The sequence below is a fragment of the Eublepharis macularius genome, chromosome 6, assembly GCF_028583425.1.
Source record: "Eublepharis macularius isolate TG4126 chromosome 6, MPM_Emac_v1.0, whole genome shotgun sequence".
NCBI classification, from domain to species: domain Eukaryota; kingdom Metazoa; phylum Chordata; class Lepidosauria; order Squamata; family Eublepharidae; genus Eublepharis; species Eublepharis macularius.
Window position 1 is genome coordinate 31,057,465 of NC_072795.1, and position 22,796 is coordinate 31,080,260.

General features: G+C 42.5%; 1 protein-coding gene across 1 annotated transcript in view; it reads right to left on the bottom strand.

Annotated features, from left to right (window-relative positions):
- RSRC1 (arginine and serine rich coiled-coil 1) overlaps window positions 1-22,796 on the bottom strand; it is a 304,072-nt gene that overhangs the window by 164,672 nt on the left and 116,604 nt on the right. Inside the window, exon 5 of the mRNA XM_054983579.1 lies at window positions 1,832-1,868. Coding sequence (XP_054839554.1) covers window positions 1,832-1,868 — 37 coding nt within the window. The remainder of the gene's footprint in view (window positions 1-1,831; window positions 1,869-22,796) is intronic.

A 22,796-nucleotide genomic window follows, 5' to 3' on the forward strand; every position in this document is an offset into this window, starting at 1 on the left:
AGGAAAAAAATGTGTTAGTCTCATACCATTGCCATATATGAACTACATGATACAAAAAGGATTTCTTTCCCAATTTTCAACGATTAGAAGCCTGTACAAGTGTCTATGAACTGTAGTCCTGTTCTCCAAGTGTTACATGATAATCTAGTTGGTCTTAAAGTACTACTGGATCCAAGTCATGAAAATCACTAGCAACTTGCCTGAGCTGGGCAGGCACTTTGGCACCTGTAAGTGCTATGCTGCAGCTTGTGGTACAAAGTTTAAAGCCCTAGAACTGCATCCTCTTCACACACCTTCAGACATTCAACTTCCTATGCTAACTTAAAGCACGAGTAAAAGTATGTAGCCATATGCTGGTAAGAGAAGAGAAGACAATAGGCAAGCTGGATTTACACTCAACTGTGTACTGCCATATCATCAAAGCATGACAATATCGATTTCTGCTCTGAAGCAAAATAAAACAGCTCATACAGATGATGTCAAGCACATCACCTCAACAGACAAGCTTAAGCAGTTACATGCCTGCTTTACTATCAACCCAGGCTCCTATTTGCTCAGCCTCCACTTGAATTTAATTTCAAAGCATGCTGTGTATGTGCGTGCGTATGTGTAAAGACAATGATCATCATCAGTATTTAATTGAATATTTTTCAGCAAAATACTTCATTATAACTAGGTCGCATATGATATTTTACACTTCCAAGAATGGATATGGGTCATAAAGATTCTCTCTCTCAGACACACACAGAGAAAGAGACTGATTTAAACTAAAGGGTTTGCTTCAAACACCCTTTTTCACTTGTGCGCTACCCTCAGAAGCATATTGTTATGCATGGGATGGGGGGGGAGGCAAGGAGCAGCAGTGGAAAACAGGAATGAAACCTCTGTTACAATATCATGATTACTCTCTTTTAATCATGTGGTTAGTTTTGGTGCATCTTTAACTTTCTTGTTATTTCTTTCTGTGTGTGTGTGTAATGCTGCCACAAAGAATTTTTAATTCCAATCAGATTAATTCGCCTTTCCCATAGTATTGTGCTCAAGCTCCACAGTTCCTTCGTTGGACTATGTGGTCCTGAGGATGAGACTGTTGTATGGTAATAATGTATAACTCTAGGTTCAACAAAATATTTTTTTTACTCTATTTTGTTTACTCTAGGTACTCTAAATGAGTACTGGCATCTTTTAAAAAAACAATAAAGCACTGTTATAGGTAACTGCCTAACGTTCTCACTACTGACAAATTACATTTTGTTTATATCAGACTTGTGATAGTGCTGCATTTAATGTTAAGTACACCTTACTTTCATGTAAAACTCAAATATTCTTATTTTAGACCATTATTCTGCATTTAAAATATCATTTTGTATCTTAGAACAGAACAGAATTTAAATGAGTATATAATTCATAGCATAACAGTTGAAACAAAGCTGTTTACTTCTTTCAGAGAACTTTAAATTACTGAAATACTATGTTTATGCATGCAATATTTGAACTGAGTTTTAAAAAACAAGTTTGCTGTTTTCACATCAGGATGTGCCAAAAATCCCACACCAAATAACTTTGTTTATAATTAAGGCAATCATCAATCCAAGGATTATAGCCCATTTTATTTCATCTCTACATCAAAAAAAGTAATTTAAAAAAATTAAAATCCCTTGAAACACAAGATAAATGAAAATGTAAGTGCCTTCCCATAATAACAGTAAACTGACCCTCTGGGAAATAGTTGACTTTCTCAATTCAAGGTATTCAAAGCTCATTCAAAAGTGTTCACTGGAATGCAGATATCAAAGATGATGCAAATATTCAAGAGAAAATTAGAACTTACCAGATGTTCTAATCCAGTTTTGATGTTTCCAGCATCCCTGTAACAGAAGAACAAAAAGTTCAAAATAGTTGCTAAACCTTTCTCTGCCATTATTTATGTTTAATTTTTTAAAATTTAAAGTTAAACATAATCATAGTCTCCTGACTAACTTTTCTAACGTTTTGGTATCCACATCTAAAAAACTAAATATATGCATGTGCATCATTATAGCTCAGTTAGCAAAATATAAGCATATATCTGGGAAAAAATGTATTCTGTCACTGGTGGCTGTTGAATATTTGAGTTGCCAGGTTCCCATTTATCAAATATTTATAAAGGAATGAGTACTTTTAAACATGCACAGAGTGCTTCACTTCCAAATGAGAAACATCCAACTATTTTCTGTCCATTCACAGATAGGAAAAATGGCTTCTATGAGAGTGTGGGCATTACTTCTCAACAATTTTTATTTTTAAAAAAATATTTTCCCAATAATCACACACTTTCAAAGAGTTTAGCAGCATTTATTAAAACTGCCATCACAAAAACATTAAAATATTGGCTGCTTGGAGAAGCGAAAGGTAGAGAAGGGTCTGCACTGCCAACTTCTGTTAATTTTCCCACAGGCGCTCTCAATCAGGTCTTGACGGGATGCAACCCAGTGTCTGCCACCACTGAGATCACAACCAGCCTTGTTGCCCTCAAGGGAGAAATGGGTTTTTTGCACCATATTTCCCTCAAGGCCATTTATCACCTTCCAATGATCACCCAAAAAGTGAATTTCCATGAAAGCTGAAACCTATTAAAGCAATGAAACCTATTAAAGCAATGAAACACTCATAAACTGTTATATTAATAATAAAATATTGACATATTTAATCCAAGTGCAAGGGTAGTTGTCTAGTTGCTAAGGGATTCAACACAGGACAGGACACAGGGTCCAAAAACTCAGCCAGGCTCAGAAAAGATCTGTGCAGTTCATATAAGACTGCTGAGGGAAGTTTGAATGAACCACATGATGACACCAGCAGCCTTCTCTTTGGAACAGGGCCATGCAGATGTTTCCCACAGTCAGCAGAGTTGTTTTCTCTTAACTCAAGAAGCAGCTGCTGCATTTGATGGGAGGGGTGGTGGTGGAGAATCTAACAAGTGGTTAATACACAGCCATCAAGTTTGGAGGTTGTGGGTAGGTGTCCCCATGGACTTCAAGAGGTGAGAAATGGAGCTCTTTGAAGACCCAAACCTTCAACCTTGACATCTGAGAGTCTGTGCAGAGATTTGCCAATGATGCTCTTGCTGGAGAGAGATGGAGGTAAGCAACATTCTCCTTTGACCTCTCTTTAGAGGTCCCCCCAGATCCCCCCAGAAAACTCTGGGCTCTGAGAAAGTAACTGACTATATTGGAAGGATTTGCCTGACTAGATTCAAAATGGAAGACTAACCACAAATACAACCTTGTAGTTGGAAAATTACAAACAATGCATAGGATAAGTAGTCATCATATAAGTATCTAGTAACAATCCTATCAATGACTCATAAAGACATATGTAATCACTTGTTCACACAATCAATGCAACTGGTCATATGCAATCCAAAATAAGTATCATTTACAGGCAAAAATTCACATCAAATATAAATTCTTATATCCAATCCACAATAACACACAATCAATGTGCTCCTGGTTATAAACCATGTTGTGACTGGTTACATGTGTTTCTTTAATTCACAGTTAAAGTTAAAGAGATTGCGCTATGAAAGTGTAAAAAACAGCAGTAAGTAAACTGTTTCCCTAGACACGTTTATTAACTGATTGTAAATATGCGATATTGCAAACTAGTTCCCAGTTTGTACATTCAAAAAAGCAACAGCTTACTGATACAGAAAGTTCTTCTGAAATATACAAAGCATAAACTATTCAACAACATTCATACAATATTAAACCGTTAATTTTACAGAGGAGTATTTTACAACATCAAAAACAAACATACATACCAAACTTTATGACATTGTGCCACTCAATCTCTCGGCAAAAGCCTTCATCCCTTCTGAAGTTGGCTGTAGTTAGTTACATCACTCTACATAGAGATGTTAAATCCCACCAGCCTCCATAGGTGTTCTTAATTTGCTTGCTCTGTTAAAGAAACATTGCAGCATTCCTTCTCCCGATATGAGTAATGCTTATAGGAAAGCTGTAAATCTACTGATCGGTTTAAGCCTTTAGGAACTATAGTATTAAACCTCAGTCATAGATCCAGAGGAGTTAGCCATGTTAATCTGTAGTTGCAAAATAGAAAAGTCAAGTAGCCCCTTTAAGACTAAACAACTTTATTGTAGCATAAGTTTTCGAGAACCACAGCTCTGATGAAGAGAGCTGATTGACTGATTATAGAAAAACGAACATCTGAGATCTAGTGGTTAGAGCTGATACAGGATATGCCCATCCAAGTATAACATTGAAAATGGATCACAACAGATGTCTTCATCCACAGATACTGTAATATCTAAGAAACTGATATGATCCCTGTGGGATGTCCCTGTGAATTTAATAGTGGAATGCTGAATATTAAGCCAATCAACAAAAGGCTGTACTTTAAGAGCGTTTGTGAAAATCAAAAAGATGTCATCAAGAAAGTGTTTGTACAAATAAATGTATTTTTTAAACTTATTATTGATGTTGAAAATTATTCTGCTTTCCCAATCAGCCACAAATAGGTTGGCTAGGCTTGGTGCCATGGGACTGTCCATGGCCACACCTCTGACTTGCAAAAAGAAATCATTCCCATACTGAAAAAAATTCTTCTCCAAGACGTAAGTCTACCAAATTCAAAAGGAAATGAGTAGGGGTGTGTGGATTATCACGAGAATCCAAAACATTCTGAATAATACATCTGTCCTCATCATGAGGGATGCTAGTGTATAGGGCTGTGACATCTAAAGTGACCAGTACAGCCTTATTGAGAATTGTCAGCTCCTCAATCTTGTTCACAAAATCCTTATCAAAAAGAGTCCAGTAGCACCTTTAAGACTAACCAATCCTTAGTGTTTTTAATATAGGACTCAATTTTAATAACAAATGGTTGTGAAAAGAAATCACTGAATTTAGCTAATGGTTCCAATATAGATCCACATCCAGATACTATTGGACGTCCTGGGGACGGAAAAATACCTTTATGGATCTTTGGAAGAGTATAAAAAATTAGCACATGGGGAACTTGTTAACAAGGAAATTAGAAATTTTATCTTCAACGTAACCCAAGGCCAAGCCTTCATGTACAACTATGTTGACCAAGCACATAATATGGTTAGAAGGGTCACACATCAATAATTCATAAGAAGAAGCATTCTGCAGTTGCCTACAAATTTCCTCATGGTACATAAGTTGGTCCATGACCACTAATGCTACACCCTTGTCCACCTGTTTGATAACAATAGACTTATCCTAACCCAAAGTATTCAAAGCCCTCCACTCTTCTTCAGTAAGATTATGATTCCTATATTGTCATGATTGTTCTAATTAGGGGTGTGTGCTTCGGGTTTCCGATTTGGGAAAAATAGCCGAATTGGACCCGATCTGTAAAGATTCGGGATTTATTAATAGGAGCCAACATGCTGGCCCTGATTCGTAAATCCTGAATCAAAGCTTCCCGAAGCATTCGGTTTGCTTCGGGAATCTTTGGGCTGGGGCTGAGTTCAGTTGGCAGGCAGTGAGGATCCCCCCTGCCTGCCAGCTGAAGTTTAAAGGGGCCCTTTCCCTGCCGCTTGCAAGTGGCAGAGCCATTTAAACTTCGGCTGGCAGGCGGGGGGGGATCCCCACTGCCTGTCAGCTTCCCCTGCCACTTGCAAGCAGCAGGGCCCTTTAAACTTTGCTCAACCACCCCTACCCCAGCCCCCCCAGTCCCCCACCCCCACTTACCTGGGACAGCAGGGCCGCTATGGTGGTGGAGGAGGCAACTCCGGGCCCTCCCACCTCCCCATTAGCCCCTGTGGCGGCTTCCCTCCCTTACTTTGGTATGCTCCAAATCTTTACAGAGCATACTGAAGCAATTTTCATACCCGACTCATGAAGTGGCTTACCATTTTGGGGTTCGAGGTTCCCTGAATTTTTTCACCCATGCACATCCATAGTTCCAATCGTTCAATATCTGAGAATAAATTTTTCAAACACTACTATGTTCAGATCATTTATAGTCAGAGTGAATGTGGACCTACATTTAAACTGCTGTGCAGATCTATCAGATGAGTCCCTGAAAAGGCTCCTAATTTTCCATTGGCATATCATTTTAAATACGTCTAACCATGTTTGAAAAGAATCATATTTAGGGAGTGGGACAAAACCTAATCCGAAATTAAGGACACATTGTTCTGTGGCTTTTAATAGTCTATTCTATAAGTTGACCACAATATCTTCCATCTTCCTCTGGGTGGAGGCTCTTCTATTGTGGTGTCCCTCCCTCTCTTTTTTTGTCCTTGTTTGGCTAAAAAAGGTTTAGATGGTATTTTGTCTCTGTGGGATGTAGATGCCAATTCCTTCCCATTTGGAGAACAAAAACAATTATATCAATGTTATTATCATGAATTGTGTTAATATCTATTTTGAGTTTATAATGCTCTATGTGATTCTGTATTTAGTTAGGATGGTCTTCTAAAGTATAAATCTACACGACCGGGCTAAGCAGCCTTTCCAAAACTGTGTTTAACTAAATTTGTTATTAAATGTATATTTCACATACTAACTGAAAGGATGATGGCTTACTTAAAGAAAAATAAAGTTAATAAGTAAAATTAAGATAGTAGCAAGGACAATAGTCCAGAATTATTAAGCACACTGTGAAGGGTGAGGAAGCTGAGAGAAAGCATCTACCTCAGGCCACCAAGTAAGTCTATAACATGTGGAACAGCATCACAGTGATGCTCAGTCTCATTTAGGAATACATAAGAGAATCTATCTACATAAGAGAATCTATCTTAAGTCATTATCAAGTCTATACTGGGCACAATCTTAGGCTAACTGAACCATGTAAATAACTTTTAGAGAGTATTTTCTTATCACCACCACTCATCTAGGCCCCTCTTGTGCCTTTTCCATGAAAAGATTTCCTCCTTTCCTACACAGATCAGAAAAACCATCATAGCATAATACTCTATTTTGAAACCAGGAAATAACAGCTAGGATTATCAATGCTGACTCAGCTTTACGTGACTAGGACAGAAAGCTGCTGCAGCATCTGTGGTGAGATGACCAACCACAGACACTACTTGCCATCAGAGCAGGTTACAAAGGTGATAGTTATATGTGTATGCAAATTCTAATACAGTCTTTTAAGTATCTTCCAAAGGTCCATAAAATACTCTACAGAGTAACAAGCAGCAATACATGTTAAAAAGATTTATCCATGTTTTATAATATATTATAAAATCTGAAGTACACAGCTGCTCTTATCAAGTTTACTTTAGAGGAAAAAATAGCCACCGTAAAAAGTTGGACTCACCAAACCCTTAAAATAATAATCAAAAGTTACTATACCACATCATGCATTATTGAGAGAATTCAAGTCCTGTATTTATGCTGTGTGGTGCCAAAGGTCCTAATGAACTTAATTGCTGGGAAGCAAGACCCAGGTCATTGATACAGGGAGCTTCCAGCTAATGGTATCAAATCTGTCCTCTTTAGTGGTCTGTCTCCTGTGCTGTCCCTGTCATGACTTCATCAATATTTGTGCAACTCCTTTTGCTCTGTGCTGAAAGCAGACTTAATTCAATTATAGATCTCAAAACTGATAAAATGGTCCTGAAGTGGAAAATGGGAAGAGATTATTGGCAAATGAATAAAGATTAGTATCGAGCTAACACACAAGAGTATAGCAGGTCTTTTTTTTAATCATTCCCTGTCTTAAGTCTTCTGGGAACAGTGAGTTTCCCTTCCCCTCATGCAGCGCATCGATTTCTGAATTAGACTGCAATATTAAATAATTAATATACTTGCCATGATTGATGTTTTGCATTAGTTGAATATTAGGTTATCAATCAAAATCCACTTGGTTTAATGTAATAATATTGAAAAAGTGTCACTGTCTGTTCATCCAATTTGTAGTTGAAGGAGCACAGAGAGTAATATTGGTGTAACACAAGGTTCTAAAGGAGGAAATGCTGTAGTTCATCATCCATAAGGTAACATTAAGAGGCTAACTGAGTCATGGCTGAGGTTGTCCTAAATAAACTTTGTAACACCAGGCACTTTCAACTCATTTGTCCTTCCACTGAGTAGACATAATGTATGCATTATACAAAATCACCTAGGTGAGACCTAATTTACACTTGCTCAGAATGGCCAGAATCAAAAGTACAATGGAACTAATTCTGGGGACCTTCTCTGTGGCTGTTATGTCTTTTTTCAAATGGCAACCTCCCATGTCACATGGCAAACTGCTTTCAGAACTGAAGGTAGTTTCAAACTTGGTTTGTGATACTGCATGGAGGTCTGTCATTCAAAGATTAAAAAAAAATCTCACTGGGCCAGTATAAGGCCTTGGTAAGTTTTCTTTGGCTCTAAGTGGCAGACCCAAATATTTAGGAGCCAGTCTTCAGGGTTCTGTATTTTACTGTCTAATACTGGCATTATAATGAAATTTCTAGGTGCCATTGTGAAATGGCACCAGGGATTCGTGAAGCCATAGCCTAAACAGCATTTGGATCTCTATATTAATACTTGATTAATTACACAATTAGTGCAGTAGTTAAACTAGTATATTAAGAAAACATCAGTCATTGTCCCAACAGTTTAAAGAGCTTCTGAAGGCACAATCTATAGTAAGACTTCTATTTAATAAATTATACTCCTTACTAACAAAAAGTGTGAAAACTGATTAAAATTCAGCCTAAGAAAAACAACAGATTTATAAATGTTTACAGATAACTGCTTTAAAACACGACAATTGAAGAAAAAGTCCAGCAATAATTTATATAATCAAGATATATATTGCAGTTTTTATACTCTATTTTTTTCAATACTATGCCCGCACAATACCTACATTCGTCTCTCAAATAATTAGCAACCAAAGTACAATGGGTGTGATTCAGAACCATTAAAATGGATGGAAGCATTCCATTGATTGTGTGCAGGGATGTCGATTGTTGCCTTAATGTATTTTGGTACTTAAAAGAGGTATAATTTACTCCTTGTTTTCTTTCATGCTTATATCCTATGCTCAGGTTTTTCTTATGACTTCATGGCTTTCCAACAGAAAGTACTATCTCACATAACTCCATATGTAGGGTAAACAAGCAAGCATTATACTCATTCAGTGTTGGATGAATTCTACGAAGGTCTGTAACAGAATCTTAATAATTTTACTGGTTCATAATTTAATCATATTGTTCAGAATCACAATATAGTAAACTGCTAAATCTATCAAAACTCCACAAATGGTACTATCTTGTGTTAAAAATGCATCACTGAAACTATAGTACACGGAAAAACAGTGTTGCACTTAGCTGTAACTGTTGTTCATCTAGGTCTTCCATGGGACTACGCACGCGCAGGCCTGCCAACTTCGGAGGTTTCTACAGCTCAATGCTACTAGGGGGTGCTCTCGCCTCCCAGCACGCATGTGTGGCCGCTTTTCCCACCAAAAACAACCTCTAAGAGGCGGGGCGCCCCCACAGTACCCTCAGTCCTCTTTCGCTGCCATACCCTAAGGTAAGTACCAAGAGTGTTAGCAGGGAAGGAGGGAGGGTATGTGTGCCTGCACAGAAGCCCTAGATGAACAACAGTTACAGCTAAGTGCAACACCGTTTTTCATCTGTGGTCTTCCTGTGCAGTCCCACATGGGAGATTACAAAACTAAATACCTGGGTGGAGACAGCGAGGTGTTATCACAGGAAGATCAATTGCAGGACTGCTGTGCCTACTGCCATCTCTTTTCTATCCAGGACGTCCAAGGCATAGTGCTTGACAAATGTGTCCACCGAGGCTCACGTCACTGCTTTGCAGATGTCTTGGAGCAGGACACCTCTCAGGAGGGCTGCTGAAGACGCCTGGGACCTAGTGGAATGTGCATGCACTGCCAACGCACAAGGTAAATCTGCCGTCTGATAACACAATAAAATTGTCTGCACCACTCAATGGGCCGATGTCTGTGGGCTAGCCTTTTTACCCTTCTTTTGACCCCAAAAGCATACAAAAAGGTGGGAGTCTACTTTAAAGGGTTTCACCCGATCCAAATAAAAAAGGATCGCCCTACATACAGCCAATGTGTGAAGGGTCCTTTCAGCCTCTGTGGTTTGGTTGCGAAAAAAGACCCGCAAGTATATTTCCTGGGAATGGTGAAACTTAGGCAAAAAATCTACCTTAATCCGTAGGACTACCTTCTCCTCGTGGACTTTCAGGTAAGGGAGTTCACAACATAGAGCAGCTAACTCCCCCACCCGTCTGGCCGATGTAACGGCCACCAGGAATGCCACTTTCAGGGAAAGGAAATGTAGAAGGCAAGCGGCTAAAGGTTCAAAAGGTTTCGACATGAGCCTAGTCAAAACCAAGGGTAATGACCATTGAGGGGCCAAAGGTCTAACAAGGAGAAACAAATTGTTCAACCCCTTCAAAAATCATTTAGACGTATAATGCAAAAAAAAGTTTTTCTATCTACAGGGGGATGAAAAGCGGAAACAGCCGCCAAGTATACTTTGACAGACAAATTGGATAATCCCCCTTGTTTGAGTTCCCAAAGGAAATTCAGAATCTCAGATATGGAAGAAGCTAGAGGATCTAAACCCCTTCCCTGACACCACCCAGTAAACTTAAACCATTTTAGGGAGTAAGATTGGCATGTAGACAGATGCCTTGCATTCTCCAGGACATAAGTCACTCCTTCAGAGAAGTCCTGTCCTGAAGGATCAGCCAGGCCATCAGTCTGAGTTTGTCTATCCTGTGGTGGAAAACTCCCCTCCACAACAGCAGATCAGGTCTTGTCGGAAAATAGTACACCCGAGTCTGCAACCTCAGGAGGGTGTGAAACTAAGGCTGTCGTGGCCAATATGGGGTTACCAGAATGGCTGACATCTTGTCTGCTTGAACTTTGCAGAGGTCACTGGTAGAAGAGGGAATGGAGGGAACATACAGAAGAGGTGATCTGACCACTTGAGTTGAAATGCGTCCCCAAGAGACTTGTCACCTACTCCTCCTCTTGAAGAATAGCGAGGAGTCTTGTGGTTTTCCTCTGAAACATAACGGTCTATGTCAGGAAAACCCCACTCAGCGAAGACAGGATGTAAGTACGTGTTTTGAAGGACCACTCATGGTTGTCCCCTTGTAACCTGCTGAGGTGATCCACCACTATGTTGTCTGCATCAGGGATATGAACAGCTTGCAGCTACACTGATTGATCTATGGCCCAACTCCAGATTTTCATCTCCTCTTTGCACAGAGTGACAGACGCCGCACCCCCCGTTTGTTTATATAGAACATTCTGGTCGTGTTGTCTGTCAAAATCTGAATGGCCTTGTTCCTTACGGTATCTGAAAAGGAAACTAACACATACAACACTGCTCTCAGTTCTAGTAAGTTAACATGCTCCTGACGCTCCAAATCGTCTCACACTCCATGTGCATAAGACCCTTCACAATGAGTGCCCCAACCTAGATTGGACGCATCTGTCATGACTGATACATCAGGTTGTCTATACCCAAACTGGACAGCCTTATATAAGTTAGAATCATCTAACCAGGAATCTAAGGACAGAAGGACTTTCCGTGGAATGCTAAACTTCCTATTCTGAGAATCCCTTTCTGCGAAGAATATGGAGGTAAACCAGAGCTGTAAGGGATGCATATGCAGTCTCGTCAAGGGCACTACAGCAGTGGTAGAGGCCATATAGCCTAGCAAGACCTGGATGAGCCTGGCAGGTTGGAACCTGCACCTCTTGAATTTCCTAACCAGCACTTTTATTTTCTGGGCCCTCTCTGTGGGCAAAACCCCCACATCCTGTATGCCATCAATGATAGCCCCTATGAACTGGGTAACTCTGGAAGGGCAAAGTTTTGATTTCTTTTGGTTGACAAACAAGCCTTGCTTAAGGCAGGTGGATAATGTAATCAAAATCTGCCTGTCCATGTCAGTAGCTGAATGCCCCACAATCAGCCAGTCATCTAGATAAGGTAAAATACAACATCCTTGCACCCTTAAAAAGGCAATAACAGCTGCTAGGCATTTTGTAAAAACTCTCGAGGCAGCAGACAACTCAAAAGAGAGAACTCAGTACTGGAAGATACGAGTACCATAAGTAAAATGAAGGAAATTCTTATGTTCCTGAAAAATTGAAACATGAAAATAAGCATCCTTCAAATCTATAACTGTGAACCAGGACTGCAGGGGTATCAGAGCTAGGACCATCTGTAAGGCGGTCATTTTAAATTTACAAACCCAGACAAGTTTATTCAACTCACGAAGGTCCAGGACCGGGCAGAGACCCCCATCCTTTTTCTCCACCACAAACAAAGTGGAGTAAAACCCCAAGAGTGACAACCTATCCGTGACCTCCTCAACAGCTCCTTTTTCTAGGAGCGCTGAGAGTTCAGCCAGCACCCCTGGTTGAGAGCCCTGAGAGGAGAAAGTAGGGAGCCGGAGACAAAGCAACTGTAAAAATTCAACTTTATAACCAACTTTAACTATTTGCAAAACCCAAACATCAGAGGTGATATTACACCACTCAGAAAAGAACAAGTTCAGCCTGTTCCCAAACAATGGGTCAGGCCCCTATAATCATCAAAACTGCTTGTGGGGGTGTGATTGCTCCTTAGCCTGCTGTTGGTGAGCTCCCTGTTTACTTTTATGGCCTTGTTTCCTTCTAGAGAAGGACGATTGAGGGCTTTGGTAAGACCTCTGAGGTTGTTAACCATACCCCTGGTAAGGGTGAAAGTGATGCTGTCGGCCCCTCGCAAAGGATCTATCCTGAGATCTGCTGGAAGACTGCTGTTGAGGAAAAAATCATACGAGCATGCCATGTCTGTTTTTAAGCTTTTTTTTATTAAGTATTCATCCATTTTTTCTGAAAATAAAGTTTGTCCCTCAAAAGGGAGATCCTCGACCTTATTTCTGGTCTCTGTTGGTAATGCTGTGGTTCTGAGCCATGTGAACCTGCGAAGGACAACGGCCGAGAGAAGAGACCTGGTGGAGGTATATGTCATATTATAGCCAACCTTAATCTGCTGGCAGGATAAGTGGACCGCCTCCTCCTGGATAACTCAGAGGAAGACCCTCTGGTCCTCAGGTAATTGCAGGACGAAGGTGGCAACCTTGTTCCAGAGAAGCAATTGATAAGTGGCCATCATTGCCGCATAGTTGGCGATTTTAATGCCAAAGGCTGCAGAAGTGTAGACTTTCCTTCCCCTGGAATCGATCTTTCTGCTCTCCTTGTCCTATGGAACCAACAAGGACCCCTACTTAGGCTTAGCTTGCATGTCTTTGGTGACCAGAGAAGACGGGGGAGGATGCACAGACAGGAACAGGCATAAGTCATCCTTGGTTCTGTAGAGATTCTCTACCTTTTTATTCGTAGCAGGAGTGGAAGCCGGTTTCAAATTTAATCCAGCTAGAAGCTCCACAAAACCTTCAATAACAGGGAAGGCAACAGCATGAGTCGACCCAGAATAAATATGTTGAAGGATCTTGTCCTTAGAGTGGGGTTCGGCAGAAGTAAAGTCAATTTCCAGAGCCATGATCTCTGAACCTGCGGACCGAGTAGTAAGAGCTCTCCCTATGGTAATGGTGTGGAGCTGGATTGTCCAGGGGCCGTTGTTCTCTCAAATAAGGGCTATCCCCTTCATAAGCATATGGGCTACCTCTGCATCTCGGCCGTCCTCTACTCTCTTGGGATGAACACAAGGACCAGGAACTTTGAAAAGGTGACCTGGATCGCCCCCAAAGGCATGGGTGGTTTTTCCACCAGGATTACGTCCTCCTCAGCCAAGCTTTTGGAGCAAGGAGTGCTGCAGGGAGATAAATGGTCACCCGACCCCCAATGCCTTTTCCTGGGAGGATCGGATCTGGCCTCACTCCGACACTCTGGAGGCGGTTGGGGGGAGATGACACTCTCCAAAATTGCCTTATCATGCTTAGAAGACTGATGCTTCTTTTTCTTTTCTAGACCGGTCTCTGACGGTTCCGAAGGCCGTGTCAGATCTGATGGTTTCTGAACCAAAGAATCACTACGTCGGCTCCGGGGTGATCAGCAATCTGAGGCTGTCCCACTCGGAGGAGTCTTTGGTTCCAATGCTCTCAAAGCTATGGAACCATCCTGTCAAACCTCAGGAGAGTGTGTTGGGGCCACAATCGGTGCCGAAGGTGCTCTGCTGTGCGGAGTTCTCGATTCCGAGGGAGTTGGATGCAAGGCGGTAAGTATACATAGTTGTACATACCTGTAACTGTTGTTCATTGAGTTCTTCTGTGCAGACACACATGGGGACTGCGCACGCGCAGGCCTGCCGATGGAGCAACTGATAGCTTCTAAAGAGCTCCGCTAGGGGTCGCCGTTGCCCAGTCATGTTGACTAACCACTTTTCCCGCCAAAAACAGGGCACGTGACACTAGCGGAGCGACCCCCTCTCCCTCAGTTCTCCTGAGCCACCACAAACCCAACCACTTATTATCTGAGAGTTCACAGCGGGGCAGAAGGGAGGGATGTGTGTCTCCACAGAAGAACTCAATGGACAACAGTTAAACAGGGTTAACATACCTGTAACTTATGTTCATCGAGTTCTTCTGTGCATCCCCACATGGGGAGAGTACCAAGCTCCAGACACAATAACAGGAGGCAGGTGAAACTCTCCAGAAGAAGGACAACTTTTATTATCAAGCAAGTTTCAACTGTATATGTAGAAATCAAAATGGCACCTTGTATTGACAGACATACGTTAAAAAAAAACCCCAAAACATGGATATATACTCATATATGATCCCCTGGAAAAGTGAGTACAATACAGAGAAAAAACAAGGTTAAACCACTATCCATATAGTTATCACAACCCTGAACTGAAAGGACAAACTTCAGTTGTTTCTTTATCTCTCTCTCTCTTTATTTCACCATTCTTACTATTTTCGTGTGTGTGTGTGTTATACAAATAAAAAGTGTAGAACTGCTTTGGCAACTGCAACATCCTGAGAAGTGTTAATGTCTACTTCATAATGCTTAATAAAGGTGTCAGATGAGGACCATGTTGCGGCCTTGCATATGTGCACTATAGGGACCCCTTTCAATAATGCAGAAGATGAGGCTTAGGATCTAGTTGATTGCGCCCTGACCTGTAAAGGGCAAGGTACCTTGGCCTGACAATACGCCGCCTGAATGGCAGAGACAATCCATCTAGAGATAGTTTGAGAGGAAGCTCTCTTGCCCTTACTGCACCCCGCAAAACAAATGAATAGGTGCTTATTGTTCCCGAAGGGTTTTGTCCTGTCAATATAGAAAGACAGGGCACGCTTCAAGTCTAAAGAATGCCAGGCCCTTTCTGCACTCGACTGTGGGTTAGAGAAAAATGTGGGTAAAGTGATGTCTTGTATCATATGAAAAGCCGACACCACCTTAGGCAGCAACTTATTACATGGCCTCAAGACCACTCTATTCGGGTGGAACCTCAAAAATGGTGGATCAACTCTCAGAGCAGACAACTCGCTCACCCTACGTGCAGATGTTACCGCGATTAGGAAACACACTTTCCAAGACAGAAGCTGTAGGGAACATGTCGCTAAGGGTTCAAAAGGGTTCACATCAACTGTGATAGTACTAGGGACAAGGACCATTGTGGGACAGGGTGTAGTACCGGAGGATATAAATTCATCATCCCCTTCAGGAACCTCTGAGACAGCCTGTGGGAAAAAACTGTGGTTCCTTCTACATGCTGATGAAAAGCTGAAATGGCAGCTAAATGCACCTTAAGGGAAGACGTAGCAAGCCCTTGTGCTCTCAGATAGCACAAATAGTCTAAGACAGTATATAGTGGGCATGATCAGGCAAACAACCCTTTTCCCAGACCCACTTTGAGAAACGTGTCCATTTAGCCATGTAAGAGTGTCTAGTAGATGGCCGTCTAGCATTGACCAAAACAGCCCTAACCTCTTCTGAGAAATTATCTATTGAGCATATATTCTCCAAGCTGTCAAGTGTAATCTCTTGGGGTCGTGATGGAACAGAGTCCCCCGTGTCAGGATGTCTGGGGCCAAGGGAAGTGATATAAAAATCTGTTTGGACTGCTCTAGAAGTTTTGCCCACCTGATCTGTCGTGGCCAAAACGAGGTAATCGGAATACAATTTGTATTGTCTTGTTGAATCCTGCATAGTACCTTGGCAACTAGGGGGATTGGCGGGAAGATGTAATAGAGACGACCTGCCCGAACAAATTGGAAAGCATCCCCCATTGACTGGGGGTCATTTCCTGCAAGGAAACAGAAAGCCGGGGCCTTTGCATTGTCTGCTGTGGCAAATAGATCTATGTCCGGAAAACCCCATTTTAAAAACACCTGCTTCAGGTAAATCATATTCAGTGACCATTCGTGATTGGAAAGCACCATTCTGCTGAGCACATCCACTCTGGAGTTGTTGGTTCCTGCTATGTGAATGGCCTGTAGGGATACTCCATTCGCAATCGCCCATTCCCACAAGGCAGCTGCTTCTCTGCAAAGGGTTAAAGACGCAGTTCCACCCTGTTTGTTTACATAACACATTGCAGTGGTATTGTCTGTGTGGATCTGCACGCTCTTGTTTCTGACGAGAGCTGCAAAAGAAATAAGAGTGAAACGAATAGCCCTAAGTTCAAGTACATTAATGTGAAGTGTCTGTTCAGAATGACACCATACCTCGTGAATAGATAGGGTACCACAATAAGCTCCCCAACCCCTTGTGGAAGCATCTGTAGTAACGCTCAAGTTCCAATGATGGAGTCCAAAGAGCACACCATAATTTAGATTGTACTCAAGGGTCCACCAGTGCAAGGAACGAATTACTGCCCTTGGGATAGTGCGTCTTTGGTTTGAAGAATGTAACAACAGATTAAAACGCCTCACAAACCAATTTTGCAAATTCCTCATATTGAGGCGGGCAAAAGGGACCACTGCTGTGGTAGCGGCCATATGTCCCAACAGTTTCTGAATACCATTAGCAGTTTAGAGGAGTTAGCCGTGTTAGTCTGTAGTAGCAAAATCAAAAAGAGTCCAGTAGCACCTTTAAAACTAACCAATTTTATTGTAGCATAAGCTTTCGAGAATCAAGTTCTCTTCGTCAGATGCATGGAACAGAATAGGGACTATGAATGGTTATCACATTATCACAGGTAACAGATTTCCTTTACAGAGGCAAGGTTTGGGGGAGCCCAGTGGCACCTGGCGTGGGCTTCCGGGGACCACAGTTCTCTTTGTCAGATGCATCTGATGGGGAGAGCTGTGGTTATCGAAGGCTTATACTACATTGGAATTGGATGGTCTGGTTGTTTTGTTGCTACAAACCAACACGGCAAACTCCTTTGAAGCCTCACACAAGCCAATTAATCTCCACTCCAAAAGGAGATGTTTACATTTACTGGCAAAGGAATGTTTTGGTTGAACCGTCCCTCTCCCCCCCTAACTGCATCTTCTCTCTCCTCCTCTCCTCCCCCCTCCTCTTCTATATTTGACCAGTTTCTGTTCCATGCATCTGACGAAGAGAACTTGATTCTCGAAAGCTTATGCTACAATAAAATTGGTTAGTCTTAAAGGTGCTACTGGACTCTTTTTGATTTCATTAGCGGTTTGATATCTATTCCTAGAGAAAAGGGATACCAAGGAACAAATCTTCCGTGCCCTGTCAGGCGGCAAAGTCGCTCTGCCCAGTGTCGAATCTAGGTCTGCTCCAATATAGGTCAATTTCCTACATGGTATATAAGTTTGGATTTAGCAATATTTAATACTAGACCTACTCGTAAGCAGACTGCAGTAACCAAGGAAATGTCTTCCTTCAACCTATCCTCCGATGATGCGGACAGTAACCAGTCATCTAAGTACGGGAAGATAGAGCAGCCCTAAGTCCTCAAATAAGCAACCACAGGGGCCATGCATTAAGTAAATACCCTGGGCATAGTAGCAAGTCCAAAGGGCAGTACCACGTATTGGTAGACCTTGTCGTGGTACTTAAAACAGAGGTATTTCCTGTGGTCTCTCCTAATACCTACATGGAAATACGCATCTTTCAGGTCTAACACCGCAAACCATTCCCCTTGGAACAGAAGGGATAAGACCTCTGAAAGGGTGACCATTTTAAATTTAGAAGACCGGAGATAAAGATTTAAACCCCGTAAGTCCAAAATGGGCCGAAGTCTACCATCCTTCTTTGGGACTAGAAAGAACTTTGAAAAGAAACCATGAAAGACATTCAAACCGGACACCTCCTGAATCGCCCCTTTATTAAGTAGAGATGGAATTTCCATCTCCAACTCAGGCATCATATTAGTAATAGCCTCTGCAGCCAACTTGCATAGAGGCCTGGCCACAAATTCTAACCCATACCCCTGTCTGATAATTGACAGAGCCAAAGAGTCCGACATGATCGATTCCCATTCAGGAAGATATGGCATCAGTCTCTCAGTGTAACAGGGAGTTGGGTCAGACGTCACTGCTGCTAGTCAAAACTGCTTCCCCGGGCCTTGGGTATCTTGATTGCGCTGAGGAGGCCTCTGCCTGTAGGGTCGCCTCTTAGAGTGCTGTGGTTGATATGCTTGGTAGGGCCTTGGGTAAATATTTGGCTGTTGCTGGTAATGCCTACCAGACGGATCATAGCGTTGGTACCCATACTGACCCATACCTTGGCCATTCTTCCGTTTTTGGGATAGAGCCTCATCAGTTGCAGCCACAAACAGGGTAGTTCTCTCAAAGGGCATCTCCTCAACTTTCGCTCTGGTCTCAGGTGGCAAAGCAGTAGATTGAAGCCAGGCATGTCATCTCACCAGGACAGCACTTGCCATGCCCTTTGCTGATGTTTCTGCAGCATGCCTACCAGCATTCATTTGCTGTTTGGACACACGAATAGCCTCGGTCTGCAGGAGCGTGAAGAGTGCCCTCTTGTCATCAGGAAGGCCTGTAACATACTCTGACAATTTTTCCCAGAGGTATAACTGATATCCTCCCATGACAACTTGGTGGTTACCAATCCTAAGACCAAGGGCTGATATGGAATATTGCTGTCGACTGAAGCCATCCAATTTCCTACCCTCTTTGTCAACTGGGGTAGAATATGCACCCGACCGCTGTTTCTGGAATTCTTCAGTTACCAGAGAAGAGGGGACCGGGTGCTTGAAAAGCGACGGCCAGGTATCATGCTTCACCTTGTACATCGCTTCTACCCTTTTTGAAGTGGGTGGCATCTCTGCTGGTTTTTCCCAGGCCTTCAAAATGACCTTGTCTAAGCCTTCTACAATGGGAAAACCAATGGTCGCTGGAACATCACTGTAAAGTCTGCCCAACAGCTTCCCTCCCCCCTTGGGAGTGGTGGAAGAGACATCTAGATCCAAAGCATGTGCCATCCTGGTCATCTGCTCAGCATAAAGCCTCAGATCCTCATAAGGGGGCGTGGCAGCGGGTCCCACATTCTCATCAGGCAGTGGGTCCAAAGTATCAGAGCCAGCATCCTGAGAAACATGTTGGGGGACTTCACCCTCCTCTTCGGAGCTGACACGCTCCAGAACTGGGGAAGGGGGAGGTAGCCATGCCCTTTTGGTCGATGCTGGTGGCTTCGGATCCGAGTATTCGGGAACATGAGACATCCCAGAGCAACAGTAGTGACTCGGAGGTGCACAGCAAGTCATCGAGTGGTGGTGCCGAATGGGTTGTCCTGAGCGTGATGCATGACACACCACAGAACTATAGTCACTTCGCGCAGCTGGGGATGGAGAATGGCAGCAAGAAACAAGTTCCTCCTCCTGCATCTCCTCCTGTGTAGGTGCCGGTTCAAAGCTGTACTCAGAAGTCCAGACCATCTTTTCATTATGCGAGGTAGTAGGCTCTACTTCGATCGCTTCACCATCGGAGACTGAGCGATTCAGCGAGTTAAGGTGTGGAGATGGTGTCCTAAGAGTCGATTGAGGCTTCTTGTCTTTACACTGCATGCTCTTTTCTCAGCTCCGGTCAGTCTTGGAACTCGAACGGTGCTTAGATTTCTTAGCCCATTTTGTAGGTGGCTAGGAGGTGGATCTGAGATCTGAAGAAGTGTGTGGATCCGAAGGTTTTGCCACTGTCAGATCCAATCTCAGAGCTGAACGTACAGACACCATGGATCCGGCCCGCGATCTTGGTTCCATGGAAGCACATGGAGTGGAGACTTTCACTGCTGTCGGATCCGATCTCGAGACTGATCGGGTGGAGACTACAGATTCGGCATGAGATCTCTGATCTGGAGTGGCTGTGGGCTTAACAGGTGTAGGAGTCAGTGGCTGAGACCCCTTCATGGGCTGTCCCGGTGCCAGGGAGTCAGCCGAAAAAGCTTTCTCCCAGGGGGCAGCCTTCAGACACTGGGCCCGCTCATTTCTTGCCTTGGGAGTGAATTGTTGGCAAAAACGACATGATTCAACCTTGTGGCCCTCCCCCAGGCACAAAAGACACATATCGTGCTGGTCAGAATGGGTCATTTTCATCCTACACTGGGAGCATTTCTTAAAAAACGCTTTCTGCGACATCTCGAAAGCGTCGAGTTTAAACCGAAAAACAGATCGAGTAGTCAAACGGACCGTAGTCAAAAGCCAGTCAGACACTTTACCAGACAAAGACGACAGACTGTAGGGAAGTCGAAAAACCAGTCCTAAGAGTTCGATAACCAAGAAGATCTAGTCAGAATAAGAGTAGCGAGATGAGCTCAGAAGTACAGTTCCTCTCTTCGCGGCAGCTAAGAGAGAACTGAGGGAGAGGGGGTTGCTCCGCCCGTGTCACGTGCCCTGATTTAGGCGGGAAAAGTGGTTAGGCGACGTGACTGGGCAATGGCGACCCCCTAGCAGAGCTCTTTAGAAGCTATTAGTTTCTCTGTTGGCAGGCCTGCGCGTGCGCAGTCCCCATGTGGGGATGCACAGAAGAACAAAAATGAACAGTCAGTTCCGAGGAGCTCCGCTTCATTGAGGTGATCGGATCCAAAGGTGGATATTAATATTAATAAACTCAAGCAGTCACAATAATATGAAGCACACAAAATAACACCAAATACTAGAATGGTGGTGGAATGTGCCATCAAGTCATAGCTGACACAGTTACCCCTGCTGGGGTTTTCAAGACAACAGACTAACAACAGTGGCTTGTCACTGCCTGCCTCTGCAACCTTGGTCTTTCTTGAAGGTCACCCATCCAATTACAAACCAAGGCCAAACCTGCTTAACTTCTGAGACCTGACAAGATTGGGATTGCCTGGGATATCCAGGAAAAAGCACATAGTGCCATGACAAACTAACTAAGAAGACATCTTTATACATAATAAAGTATGAATGAAAAATGTTTTGTTTGTTGGTACTTTAATTGAAAATTGTTGTAGGGTCACAGACCTCAAGGATGCAAATTGTACCGATACCAATTTTCAATAAAAGTACCAACAAACAAAACATTTTCGTTAAACATTTTTCATTAAATTCAATAATTTCTTATTGGTATCTCCAAGGCAATCACAATACATTCAATTAATAAAGAACAGCGACTGAAAATTACAAACTATGGAGCATAGTTAGTGTAGTCCACCCGACTACATTAAAGTGCTAAGTGCTTAGATACAATATTTGATCATTTTCATATTTAGCATATATCAAGAATAGCCGAAGTGACCAGTGCTTATTCATTTAAATTGAATGAATAAATTCATTAGAAATATTTGATAAACAAGTTACAATGACGTATGTTATCCAGAAATTCATGTATATGTCAATATTCAGTTCATTCAGATAAGTATCCAATAAATCCAAGAGGGATACTGCTCCAACTTGTTCTTCTTTGTAACTGCTATGGGTGTGCTAGCATTCAGGTGCCATTTCCAGTATCCTTCTTCTTGGCAGTTACAAACTAGAAAATCATTTAAACAAACATTTATTTAAGTATCCCTAGTTTACATTGAAATACATAAAGAATAAGTGTAGGCATACTTACAACCATAGGATACAGTGTAACAAAAGTAATATCCCCAGCATTTTCCAGCCACTCTCTCCAGGTGGGTATGTGCAAAGTTTGCAAAGTTTGCAATTATACTAAAGCTCAGCTGTAGAGAATTTGTCTTTAGGTCAATACACAAATAAAGAAGCCAGGTTACCAGAATGTGTGCATAAATATACATATAAAAGTAAACCCAAGAAACATGACAGGGGGGCGAGGGAAGGAAGGAGAGGGAGAGGGAGAGGGAGAGGGAGAGGGAGAGAGAGCAGGAATGCTTCCCACTTTTGATGGAGTCTGTCTGATGCAGACTCTGTTAAGAGCCTAGGGCCTTTTACTTATTCTCAGGTGGAGCCATTTCCACCACAATGTAGTAAGGTGTAGGATGAGTGAACAAGTAGGGACATGATGTCAGTAATATTCTTGTACACATCCTTGAGACAGGTAGCAGCTGGAAAAGCAGAAAAGGCTTTCATCCCGGCATCTCTGACAACATGCAGGAGGGCAGCAGCATGGGTAGGACCATGAAGGTGTGTGATTCTATACCCAAAAGGTGGAAGATACGGTCTGCAACTGGTGGGGATGGCTGTGGGATAGCCAAACCATTGTGTTGGCCATATGCAAAAGCTGCTTTGAAAGGCCAGTTTCAGAATCAAAATCAGGGGGCTGGAGAGGAGTCAGATGTTCTATGCAATCATGTCTAAACCAGTGAGGAGGTCATCACAGTGTTCAGTTTCAGGATCACAAATGGGCAGGGGTTGCTCAGGGATGGATTTTGTTACCAGTTGATGACATTCCATTGAACCTTAAGCGCCAATCAAGGTGTCTCAGACTTGAGATGATGTGGCTGATAGAAGCTGA